The sequence below is a fragment of the Rhinatrema bivittatum genome, chromosome 6 (assembly GCF_901001135.1).
Source record: "Rhinatrema bivittatum chromosome 6, aRhiBiv1.1, whole genome shotgun sequence".
In the NCBI taxonomy this organism is placed as follows: Eukaryota; Metazoa; Chordata; class Amphibia; order Gymnophiona; family Rhinatrematidae; genus Rhinatrema; species Rhinatrema bivittatum.
In genome coordinates, this window is record NC_042620.1 from 165,657,338 (window position 1) to 165,670,781 (window position 13,444).

General features: G+C 45.6%; 1 protein-coding gene across 1 annotated transcript in view; it reads right to left on the bottom strand.

Annotated features, from left to right (window-relative positions):
* SPAG16 (sperm associated antigen 16) overlaps positions 1-13,444 on the bottom strand; it is a 1,286,809-nt gene that overhangs the window by 1,143,850 nt on the left and 129,515 nt on the right. Inside the window, exon 6 of the mRNA XM_029606125.1 lies at positions 7,485-7,592. Coding sequence (XP_029461985.1) covers positions 7,485-7,592 — 108 coding nt within the window. The remainder of the gene's footprint in view (positions 1-7,484; positions 7,593-13,444) is intronic.

The following is a 13,444-nucleotide window of genomic DNA, read 5'->3' on the forward strand; positions in this document are numbered from 1 at the left end:
GGCCGAAGCTGCTATCATGTCGGCGATCCCTGTCTAATGAGTAGTGAGCAGCAAAAATGTGGAGGGAACTCCACATCGTTGCCTTGCAGATCTCAGTCAGGGGACTGCTCTCAGGTGGGTCACTGAAGCCGCCATGGCTTTGACAGAATGAGCCTTGACATGGACCCCAAGCTGCAGTCCGCTTGCGCAAAGCAGAAGGATATGCAATCTGACAGAAGTTAGACAGAGTTTGCTTGGCAATTGCAACTCCCAATCTGTTCTTATCAAACGAGATGAAGAGTTGCGTGGACTGCCTGTGGCCTGCTGTCCGCTCCAGGTAGAAGGCCAAGACTCTTTTGCAATCCAAGCTGTGCAGAGCCCATTTGCCCTAATATGAATGAGGCTAGGGAAAAAAGGTGGGCAGGATGATTGACTATTTCAGATGGAACTCCATCATCACCTTAGGCAGAAATTTAGGGTGTACATGCAGAACCACCTTATCATGAAAGAAATTCATGTATGGTGGGTACGTCACCAAAGCCTTAAGTTCAATGACTCTGTGCACCAAAGTGACAACGATCAAAAACATGACCTTCAGGACAGGTACTTCAGGTCACTGGTGCACAGTGGCTCGAAAGAATCCTTCATGAGTTGAACCAAAACCACATTAATGTCCCAGGACAAGCAGGAGGATGCAAAGGAGGCTTTAATTGAAGCAGACCTCGCATGAAACACCTCCCTATGGGCTGCATAGAGATAGGCGAACCAGTCACCTCCTAGTGGTAGACCACGATGGCACTCAGGCATATCCTGATGGAGTTGGATTTCAAGCCAGCATACAAAATCTGTAGCAGATTGCCAAGCAGTTTCGGTATAGAGCAGTATGTAACCTGTGACGCTCACACCAAACTGCAAACCTCCTCCACTTCAGACCATAAAACGTCCTAGTGGAAGGCTTCCTGGAAGCAACCAGGACCCGAGACACATCATCCAACAGGTCAAGGGGCTGCAGAATTATCCTCTCAACATCCAGGCTGTTAGAGACAATGCCCTGAGGTTGAGATGGCGCAGCCTGCCCTGATCCTGTGTAACAAGATTAGGGGAAGTCCCCAGATCGATCAGATCTTTGATAGAGAGATCCCGCAGAAAAGGGAACCAGACCTGCCTTGACCAATGAGGGCTATGAGGATCATGGTTCCCTTGTCCTGCCAGAGCTTCAGGAGAGTCTTCTTCACCAGAGAAAGCGGAGGATATGCATACAGAAGGCCCTGCTCTAAAGGTGGGCAAAGGCATCTGTGGCTGGTTTGCCATGCCCCCTGTACAGGCAGAAGATGTTTTTCACCTTGCTGTAGCAGGGGGAAGCGAAGAGATCCAAGTCTGGAGTTCCCCAGAGGAGGAAGATCCGGTCCACCACTGCTGGATTCAGAGACACTCATAGGGTCAGAAGGCCCAATTCAGTCGGTCCTTCATCAAATTCTCTGTCCCCGCAAGGTACTCAGTTCAGATCAGCATGCCCTGATTTAGCCCATGACCAAATCTGAACCACTTCCTGGCACAGGTAGAACGATCTCCTACCTCCCTGTTTGCTGATGTACCACATTGCCACCTGGTTGTTGGTCTGGATCAGGACCGCCTTGTTGGACAAGCAATCCCGGAACTCCCAGAGCACACAATGGATCACTCAAAGCTATAGGAAGTTGATCTGGCACTGAGCTTCCTGAGCAGACCACAGACCCTGAGTACAGAGAGTTGTGCCCTCCACATGGGCACCACACCCCAGGGTCGATGTATCCATGAGCACAGCCTGGGAAGGGGAATACTGGAAAGGAACCCCCTGCTCCAAATTGGGCAGGCTCTCCCACCAAAACAAGGAGGTTTGGAGAGGTGGAGTATCGCGGAATTGCACATGGCCTGCTGCCATTGAAACTGCAGGGTCCACTGGGCCCTGAACATATGCAAGCGAGCCAAGAGTGTAACATGGACAGTGGCAGCCATGTGACCCAGTAGACGGAGCATGAGGTGGGCTGAGACCTGCAGGCTCCAGTGAACCAGATCCGCAAGGGACACCAGTGTGCATGCCCGATCGTGAGGCAGATAGGCTCTGGCCTGAGCCATGTCCAACCGGGCACCGATGAAGCTCAACTGCGGCAACTGGGTCAGATGGGACTTCGGATAGTTGATGACAAACCCGAGGGACTCTAACACCCAAATGATCAAGCGCAGGGACCGAAGCACTCTCTCCTGGGTGGCACTCTTGACCAGCCAGTCGTCCAAGTAGGGGAACACCTGCATCCCTAAATGATGGAGGTGCGCTCCGACCACTGCCAGGCACTTGGTGAAGACACGGGAGGCTGAGGTGAGGCCAAACAGCAATATCCTGTACTGGAAATGTCTCTTATTCATGACAAACCGAAGAAACTTCCTGTGGCTGGGGAAGATCTCAATGTAGGTGTATCCATCCTTGAGATCGAGGGAGCAAAGCCAGTCCCCTCCTTGCAGGAAGGGAATCAGGGTGCCCAGAGAGACCAGAACTTTTCTCTTTTCAGAAACTGGTTCAAGGATCTCAGGTCCAAAATAGGGTGCAGCCCCCCTGTTCTTTTGGAATCAGGAAATAGCGAGAATAGACATGCCAGCGCTATAAGTATGAGATCCGATTCCTCCACAATGCAGTTCTATAACACCCTGGAGATAAGTGGAATTGGGGGGAAAGCACACGTCAACGATCCCTCCCAGTGGAGTAGAAAAGCGTCTTGAGTCACTCGCTGGGAGCTGGGGTACAGGGAGCAGAACTCTGGCATCTTCACATTGTGTTCGGTGGTGAAGAGATCTATCGTCGGAAGTCCCCACCTGCGAAAGAGGGAGGACACTACCTCTAGATACAGCTCCCACTCGTGGGGATAAAAGATAATGCTGAGCAAGTCTACTTCCATGTTTTTCACACCAGGCAGGTAGGTGGCTTACAGCTGTAGAGAGTGAGCCAGCGCCCACTTCAGAAGTAACACTACTCCCTACAAAGAGGTTTGGAACCTGACCCGGCTTCCTTGTTGATGTAGACCATGGCTACCTGATTGTCCATGTAAATCATGACTGTTTTGCCCTGAAGGGGGCAAATGAAGCTGTGGACTGCATATTGAATGGCTCGGAGTTCCAACAAATTGAAGTGAAAATTTTTTTCTGAGGGGGACTGATACGACTGTCGCTACCCGATGTCTCCACTCCACCCTCCTTACCTCTCTGGCGACTCCTCCCGCGGTTGACGGACGTTTGGCTGCCGTGGCGTCTGCCTGCCGTCCTCTCCAGCATCTCCAGTCCGGCTTGGGCACTGCCTCCCACCATGCTGTCCAGCTGCCTTAGGGCACGCGCGCCGCACGGCCCTGCTTCAAATACTATTTTGGCGTGAACCTCAGGGGCGTCCCCCTGTTTGAGGAAATGGGGAAGTACCTAGAGGAAGAACTAAATGGATGCGAAAATGAGAGAGATGTGGATCAACAGTGGACCAATCTAAAAGGAGCAATCGCCAAGGCAACTGCTCTATATGTTAGAAATGTAAAGAAAAGCAAAAGAAAAATGAAACCTATCTGGTTCTCAAAGGAGGTGGCTGACAAAATTAAAGCTAAAAGAACTGCATACAAGAAATACAAAAGATCCCAAAGGAAGGAGCACAAAGAAGAATATTTGTATCAACTGAGGGAGACAAAGAAATTAATCAAGTTGGCAAAAAGTCAAGCAGAAGAGAGGATTGCCAAGGAGATAAAATATGGTGACAAAACATTTTTCAGATACATCAGCGAAAAGAGAAAGGTCCAAAGTGGTATAGTGAAATTGAAAGGTGGAAATGATCAATGTGTGGAGGGAGACGAAGAAATGGCAGAAATATTAAACGAATACTTCAGCTCTGTGTTCACTAAAGAAGACCCTGGAGAAGGACCATCTCTACACAACAAGAAACTGGAGGGAAGCGGAACAGAGGAAAATCCATTTACAGTAGATAATGTATGGGAAGAGCTAAAGAATCTGAAAGTGGACAAAGCCATGGGGCCTGATGGGATTCATCCAAGGATATTGAGGGAGCTCAGAGATGTGCTGGCGGGACCGCTGTGCGACCTGTTCAATAGATCCCTAGAAACGGGAGTGGTGCCGAGTGATTGGAGAAGAGCGGTGGTGGTCCCACTTCACAAGAGTGGGAACAGAGAGGAGGCTGGTAACTACAGACCGGTTAGCCTCACTTCAGTGGTGGGAAAAGTAATGGAGTCACTGTTGAAAGAGAGAATAGTGAACTATCTACAGTCTGGAGAATTGATGGACCAGAGGCAGCATGGATTCACCAGAGGAAGATCCTGTCAGACAAATCTGATTGACTTTTTGACTGGGTAACCAAGGAATTGGATAGAGGAAGAGCGCTCGATATCATATACTTGGATTTCAGCAAAGCTTTTGATACGGTTCCGCACAGGAGACTGGTGAATAAAACGAGAAGCTTGGGAGTGAGTGCCGAGGTGGTGACCTGGATTGCAAATTGGTTGACGGACAGAAGACAATGTGTGATGGTAAATGGAACCTTCTCTGAAGAGAGAGCAGTTTTAAGTGGTGTACCGCAAGGATCGGTGTTGGGACCGGTCCTGTTCAATATCTTTGTGAGCGACATTGCGGACGGGATAGAAGGTAAGGTTTGTCTTTTTGCGGATGACACTAAGATCTGCAACAGAGTGGACACGCCGGAAGGAGTGGAGAGAATGAGACGGGATCTAAGGAAACTGGAAGAGTGGTCGAAGATATGGCAGCTGAGATTCAATGCCAAGAAGTGCAAAGTCATGCATATGGGGAGTGGAAATCCAAATGAACTGTATTCGATGGGGGGGAAAGGCTGATGTGCACGGAGCAGGAGAGGGACCTTGGGGTGATGGTGTCTAATGATCTGAAGTCGGCAAAACAATGCGACAAGGCGATAGCTAAAGCCAGAAGAATGCTGGGCTGCATAGAGAGAGGAATATCGAGTAAGAAAAGGGAAGTGATTATTCCCTTGTACAGGTCCTTGGTGAGGCCTCACCTGGAGTACTGTGTTCAGTTCTGGAGACCGTATCTTCAAAAAGACAAAGACAAGATGGAGGCGGTACAGAGAAGGGCGACCAGGAAGGTGGAGGATCTTCATCGGATGATGTACGAGGAGAGATTGAAGAATCTAAATATGTACACCCTGGAGGAAAGGAGGAGCAGAGGTGATATGATACAGACTTTCAGATACTTGAAAGGTGTTAATGATCAAAAGACAACGACAAACCTTTTCCGAAGGAAAAAAATCAGCAGAACCAGGGGTCACGATTTGAAGCTCCAGGGAGGAAGATTCAGAACCAATGTCAGGAAGTATTTCTTCACGGAGAGGGTGGTGGATGCCTGGAATGCCCTTCCAGAGGATGTGGTGAAGACCAGAACTGTGAAGGACTTCAAAGGGGCGTGGGATAAACACTGTGGATCCATAAAGTCAAGAGGCTGCCAATGAAGAGTGGGTGACTCGCCAGAATGATGGCTACTGCCTGGAAGTCAATACCCTTATTAAATAAACATACACAGGCTTGACTCCAACATCGCTCTAAGCTTCAACAGCAAGAGGAAATGTGGAAAAAAGGATTCACACTCACAAAGAGGGGAGTAGCTGGCTTGTTACGGCGGTTACTACCCCAAATCAAATAAGCCTGATACTTCACTTTCAATGCATATACAGCATAGTTCTCTGATTCAACGGCAGGGGAGAAGAAAAACTGATACTTCACACATCCAGCAGAGCTCTCTGCTTCAACGGCAGGGGAGAAGAAAAGAGGGTTCGCACTCACAAAGCGGGGAGTAGCTGGCTTGTTACGGCGGTTACTACCCCAAACCAAATGTGCCTGATACTTCACTTTCGATGCACATCCAGCATGGCTCTCTATGACGTCACGCATCCCGGATACAAAAAGCCTACACTACTGCTAGCTAATCGAGTTAGCAACAGGTATTCGTACTGGAACTCCTTACGGATGGGATTCGCTCTCCGTACCTAGCTACTCTGCCTCTCCATTATTGGACTTACTCTATTTGGGGTACCCGCTTCTCGGGGGCTTCTCTCTTCTCTTTCAGGTCGCTGTCTGGAACCATTACTCGCTCCTCGAGGGCCCATGTTCCCGGACTCGCTGCCTGAACATTACTTCTGCCTGGAAGATACCACTGCCTACACCATCAGTGAGTTACTATCTACTTCTCTCAGAGCTATTCCCTGGAACCAGGTACTCGCTCCTCGAGGGCCTGCCTCTATTCCAGCTCCTGTGATTCCTACCGAGAGAAACCGCTGTATGAGTACTCAACCAACGAGGCTCTATTCTAGAACCCTGCATATACTTCATTTTACTTACTATCTAAGTTTCTCTTCACTACAGCACAGCCATTGTGGGATCGCTGTTCCAGAGCCTGAGGGATTACAAGCCCCGCCGGGCTTCATCTCTGCTCACTACTGCCACCTCTGGTGGCTCCTCAATACTGTTAATGCTGTGTGTCCTAAACTGAGCCTGACCTGTGGCCCCTCACGGGACTTCCCCCCGTGGGTATGGTCAGCAGCCACAGTGTCCAAGGGTCCACCCAAAACCTTACAAACAATAACAGGGACCAAAGGCCTTGGGAGCACATGACCTCCCCAACCCTGTTGGAAGCATCCGTGGTTAGGACGACCTGGTGGGATGCAGTCCGGAAAGGTGCCCCCAATTGGAAAATTCCTGGTCGCAGCCACCAATCCACATCCGACAACATCGGGCAAGTTAGACTCACCGTCCTCGACATAGGATGGAATCACTGAGACTTTAGTCCCCACTGAAGGTGGCGCATTTGAAGACGTGTGTGTGGGACCACATACATTGCCGCTACCATGCCACTACCATGCGACCTAGCAATGTGAGAATTGGCAAGCCATGGGGTGGGAAAGGCTCTTCAAAGTCAAAGCAAGGGTCCGGTAGGTGCAAATCCTGTCCTCCTGAAGAATGTCCTTGCACAGGTTTGTGTTCATGATGGCACCTATAAACTGCAGAGATTGAGAGGGTTCTAGATGAGACTTCTCATAATTTATGTTGAATCCCAGCTGCTCCAAGCAGGTTATTGTCTGAAGTTGGTAGGTGTGCAGGCGTTCTGGGCTCGGGGCTTTCAGCAGTCAGTCATCCAGGTAGGAGAAGAGCTTTATTCCTTGTCTCTGGAGATGGGCCACAGCTACTGTTAAATAGTTCATGAACATCTTGGGCAATGAGGATAGGCCAAATGGCAGCACTCTGTATTGGTAGTGATCATTGTTGTCTCGGAAACAAAGGTAGTGCCAGGAAGAGGGGTGCATTGTTATGTAGGCATCGGCATCCTTGAGGTCCAAGGAACACATCCACTCGTTCGGTTACATAGATATTTGGTAAACCCTGTAATTTTAAGCCATTGCCAAAACTACATTTCTAAAATGTTTACTTTGAACTGACAGGAAGAAATGAAATCAGCTTCCTTACCTTTTGATATCATTAATGAGCCTGTTCTTTTCTTGGGCCACCCGTTTATGATGCATTCGATGAAATTCACGCTCTTTTTGTAGTTTTAGTGTCACATGTCCAGCTTTACTATAGGAAAAGAAATATATTTACTACAGCTGCAATATCTTTAAGGCAGGCTTTACCTTAATCTATGGATTCTTGCTATCTCTCACAATTCTCTCTCAGAAATATTGAGGTCCATATTCAGTAGGCCATATAGTGGACAAGTTAACCGGTTAAAGTTAGCCAGATATGTTGTCCTGGATATCCCCAATTAAAGTTATCCAGCCAATAATAACCAGATACCTTTAAATATAACCAGATATTCTTTTAAATATAGCCAGTTATATATAAAGTTATTTAGTTATGGTTAGCCAAATAAATTTAGACTTAACCAGCTACTGTATATTCAAAAGAATAGCCAATGTTGGTGCCCATCTCTTCCCCATCCTCGATTCCGGGGCTGGTAAATAGAATTAAATTTTATGTCCTTCAGGGCCCCACACCTACCCCTCCACCTCAACCTTTTCACTCCCACCTTCCCCCCAATACCTGAAAAATAAGTTTTTCTTAAGCCTGAATCATAATAGCGTCCTACTGCGATCCGGGCTTATTGCCTCTCCCATTGCTAGGGTGCTACACTGGAAGTAGAAGCTTCCAGCATAGTGCTTCTAGGAGCTACGCTGGAAGCATAGGCTTCCATCATAGCAGCCTAGAACAGGAGAATTGCTGGACCCAGATCACGGTAATACGCTACCATGATCCAGGCTGATGAAAAACTTACAATAAAGGGATGAGTGAGTGGCAGGGATAGATTTAGGATTATTGCTGCCTCCAGCCACGTTTAGTGTTTACAACTCATCCATCTTCTGTAAGGATCTCATATAGGGTAGTAGAGGGCTGTTCTCTGCTGAGTGAACTTCAGTAGAGCTGGAAGGAGGCAAATTTTAGCCAGCCTGCTGCCCCAAACTGTTTGCCGCTCTAGGTACAAACATAATGGGTGCTTATTTACAAATCCAGGGCTGGGGATTGGAAGGGAAAGGGTTGGTGTGGGGGTTAGGATGGGGAGATCCTAAATTGCATAAAATTTAATTCAATAGACCAGCACTGGGAGAGGGAGCAGGAGAGCAACTGGCACCAACACCGGGCCCTTTAGGGAGGGTGCAGCCGGGCTAAACCTTTGATGCTCAGGTGGGAGGGAGGAGAGGGACCCACAAGTTGGTTTTTAATTTTTTAAAATAGGATTACAATTTAACCAACTATATTCTTTTAAATATAGCCAGTTAAGTCTAAACTTATCCAACACATAAGCCAAGCTAACTTAGACTTGCTTTGAAGCAAGTCTAAAGTCATCCTCCTAACCTAGTTGGTTATACCCGATATTCAGCTACATTAGCTGGATAACTCAACCCCTTCCTCGAACGCCACCAGAATTCCCTTTTTATCCAGATAAATTATAGCCAGATAAGTGTCTGAGGGGGGTCATTTATCAAATCGCGTTATGGCATTTTCGCATGCGCTAAGGCGTTTTCATCAAGCTAGGAAGAGAGAACATTGCATAAATTTCATCTTTAGCTGAGTTTCCTCACTCTGAAAGTCATCAAATATTCACAAGAGAGCACTTTGAATGTCAAACTGCCTATTACCATAAAACACGCCCCTTCTCCTATCGCATGGGATATTTTTCGCATTTTGATAAATCCAGGCCTGAATTTGCTAAATTTGCCATTTAGATGGCTAACTTTTATTGGTGATGTGAAAAAGACTCAAGTACCTCTAACAATCCAAAGTCAATGTTTGCCCAAAAATATGTTTTTGCATTTAAATGACCTCATACCGGGCTTAGATGTGCAGAATAGCACGGTCGTTTGCCTCTATATGCAGGGTAGCAAAATTAGTTGCCTCTGCCAAGGTTTTTAATCATTGGTCATGAAAATGTTATTTTCATTATGCTTATCGTGATAAAGTTTCTTATTGTGAATTGCTATTTTCTTTCAAAAATGAAATATTCATATATTTGTTTCATAAATTTGCGATGTAAAATTACAAACCGGATGGCCGATGAACAGTTGCTGAAACAAGTCATACATATAGATGGCCCCATGAAGAAGATTTCAGCCAAAACACGGACCGTGTCAGGCAGCTTGCTAACACTTCTGAACGCACTGGGTCTATAATGTTTCTTCACCCGAGCTAAGTAGCTTGTAATTTTACATCGCAAATTTATGAAACAAATGTATGAATATTTCGTTTTTGAAAGAAAATAGCATGTCACAATAAGAAACTTCATCACGATATAAGGAGAAAATGTTATCACAATAAGCATAATGAAAATAACATTTTCATAACCAATGATTAAAAACCTTGGCAGAGGCAACTAATTTTGCTACCCTGCTTATAGAGGCAAATGACCGTGCTATTCTGCACATCTAAGCCCGGTATGAGGTCATTCAAATGCAAAAAAAAATTTTTGGGCAAACATTGACTTTGGATTGTTAGAGGTACTTGAGTCTTTTTCATATCATCAATATATACTATGACAATTACCTCACCAAAAATTGTCTGAGAGATTATCATAATTTGTAACTTTTGAGTTATCCATCTAAATAGCTTTTGAATGTGGACCTCATATAAAAAAGTGCCAAATTTAGTGATAGTCAACATTGAGAATGTAGATAAGGGACATACAGTAACTAAAAGCTACAAATTTATACAGATTTATATATACAGAAACCATTTCAGAAAAAAATCTGAATCATTTTAAAAGTTTCCATTGTTTTGTGTTTGACTAACAATAATAGTATTACTTATTTTTCTCACACTGCTGGACATAAACAGTTCTGTACAATGACGATAAATATTCAAATATAATTATTCTGGCCTCAAAGAGCATGCAATCTAAGTGGGTACCTGAGACAACGAAAGATAAAGAAGTCAATTTTCAAAGCACTTACCTGGCCTGTCTGATACCTTCCTTTATTTAGCTAAAAGTATGTGTGGCCTTCCACAGTATGTGGACTTTAAGCCAAGTTTAAAAGAAGCATTTCTGGGGAAATGTTTGAGTTGGGGAAGTAAAACATGTCTATATGGAATTTCCAAAAGTTTACATGCTATTTTCCCCACTCTACCTGTACATATATCAGGAATGAAATGCAGGAGTGCTTTAGTGCACATATTTTACACTATCTAGTTTTCCAAGAAAAATTACCCTGGTACAACCAAAAACAATTTGACTGTGTAATCTGCCAGGGGTGTGACCCCTGAGGCCAGAATAGCTAGTTCACAGCCAATCAAGTCAGATGGGTTCCAACTGGAATATCAGCAGGATGTCCTGCCTTGAATGGCCATCTTTCCCTCTTATTAAGCCCTTGTGTGCTGGTGCCGGCAGGGCTTAGATAGTAGGCCCCAAATCAGGACTAAGCAGGAACGCAGTTTGAAGTACAGGCAAACTGGAAACAGGATAACCAGATGAGATGAATCATCAGATCTGAAGAAGCAAGGAATATGCAAGAGTCAATGCATAAGAACATGCCATACTGGGTCAGACCAAGGGTCCATCAAGCCCAGCATCCTGTTTCCAACAGTGGCCAATCCAGGCCATAAGAACCTGGCAAGTACCCAAAAACTAAGTCTATTCCATGTTATCGTTGCTAGTAATAGCAGTGGCTATTTTCTAAGTCAACTTAATTAATAGCAGGTAATGGACTTCTCCTCCAAGAACTTATCCAATCCTTTTTTAAACACAGCTATACTAACTGTGCTAACACATCCTCTGGCAACAAATTCCAGTGTTTAATTGTGCGTTGAGTGAAAAAGGACTTTCTCCGATTAGTTTTAAATATGCCACATGCTAACTTCATGGAGTGCCCCCTAGTCTTTTTATTATCTGAAAGAGTAAATAACCAATTCACATCTACCCGTTCTTGACCTCTCATGATTTTAAACACCTCTATCATATCCTCCGTCAGCCGTCTCTTCTCCAAGCTGAAAAGTCCTAACCTCTTTAGTCTTTCCTCATAGGGGAGCCGTTCCATTCCCCTTATTATTTTGGTCGCCCTTCTCTGTACCTTCTCCATCGCAATTATATCTTTTTTGAGATGTGGTGACCAGAATTATACACAGTATTCAAAGTGCGGTCTCACCATGGGGCGATATAGAGGCATTATGACATTTTCCGTTTTATTCACCATTCCCTTTCTAATTATTCCCAACATTCTGTTTGTGTTTTTGACTGCTGCAGCACACTGAACAGATGATTTCAATGTGTTATCCACTATGACGTCTAGATCTCTTTCTTGGGTGATAGCACCTAATATGGAACCGAACATTCTGTAACTATAGCATGGGTTATTTTTACCTATAATCATCACCTTGCACTTATCCACAATAAATTTCATCTGCCATTTCGATGCCCAATTTTCCAGTCTCACAAGGTCTTCCTGCAATTTATCACAATCTGCTTGTGATTTAACTACTCTGAACAATTTTGTGTCATCTGCAAATATGATTATCTCACTCGTCGTATTTCTTTCCAGATCATTTATAAATATATTGAAAAGTAAGGATCCCAATACAGATCCCTGAGGCACTCCACTGTCCACTCCCTTCCACTGAGAAAATTGTCCATTTAATCCTACTCTCTGTTTCCTGTCTTTTAGCCAGTTTGCAATCCACGAAAGGACATCGCCACCTATCCCATGACTTTTTACTTTTCCTAGAAGCCTCTCATGAGGAACTTTGTCAAACGCCTTCTGAAAATCCAAGTATACTATATCTACCGGTTCACCTTTATCCACATGTTTATTAACTCCTTCAAAAAAGTGAAGCAGATTTGTGAGGCAAGACTTGCCTTGGGTAAAGCCATACTGACTTTGTTCCATTAAACCATGTCCTTCTATATGTTCTGTGATTTTGATGTTTAGAACACTTTCCACTATTTTTCCTGGCATTGAAGTCAGGCTAACCGGTCTGTAGTTTCCCAGATCACCCCTGGAGCCCTTTTTAAATATTGGGGTTACATTAGCTATCCTCCAGTCTTCAGGTACAATGGATGATTTTAATGATAGCTTACAAATTTTTACTAATAGGTCTGACATTTCATTTTTTAGTTCTTTTAGAACCCTGGGGTGTATACCATCTGGTCCAGGTGATTTACTACTCTTCAGTTTGTCAATCAGGTCTACCATATCTTCTTGGTGATGTGAAAAAGACTCAAGTACCTCTAACAATCCAAAGTCAATGTTTGCCCAAAAATATGTTTTTGCATTTAAATGACCTCATACTGGGCTTAGATGTGCAGAATAGCACGGTCGTTTGCCTCTATATGCAGGGTAGCAAAATCAGTTGCCTCTGCCAAGGTTTTTAATCATTGGTCATGAAAATGTGACGTCACGCCTTGAGCGGCCAAATTGCACGCACAGGCTGAATGCACGGAGGAGAAGTGGCCGCAGCTGGAGCAATCGTGTCAGAGGGCTCGTGCAGACATCTATCTTCACCGGCGGGGCCACTTTCACTGCCGGCTGCCCCAGGGAGGCAGGGGGAAGCCCCTGGGAGGCAGGGGAGCCGCGGTGCATCTCCAGAGGAGGGCTGCAAGAGTAAGTTACACTTCACATGTCTCTTTTCTCCTTTTCTCCTTTTTTGCTCCTTTTTCGCTTTCGTTGCTTCAGGAGGAGGGTAGAGAGGACTGGGCTGCCCCTTTTTCACTCACTGGCCAGCTTTCGTTGCTTTGGGAGGAGGGTAGAGAGGACTGGGCTGCCCCTTTTTCGCTCACCGGCCAGCTTTCGTTGCTTCGGGAGGAGGGTAGAGAGGACTGGGCTGCCCCTTTTTCGCTCACCGGCCAGGGCTGGTGAGCGAGGGCTGGGGGAAAGTTTGCCGCCTACCCTTACCCCCGCCTCTAACGCAGGGGTAAGAGTAGGCGGTAAGTTAGCAGGTTAAACGCA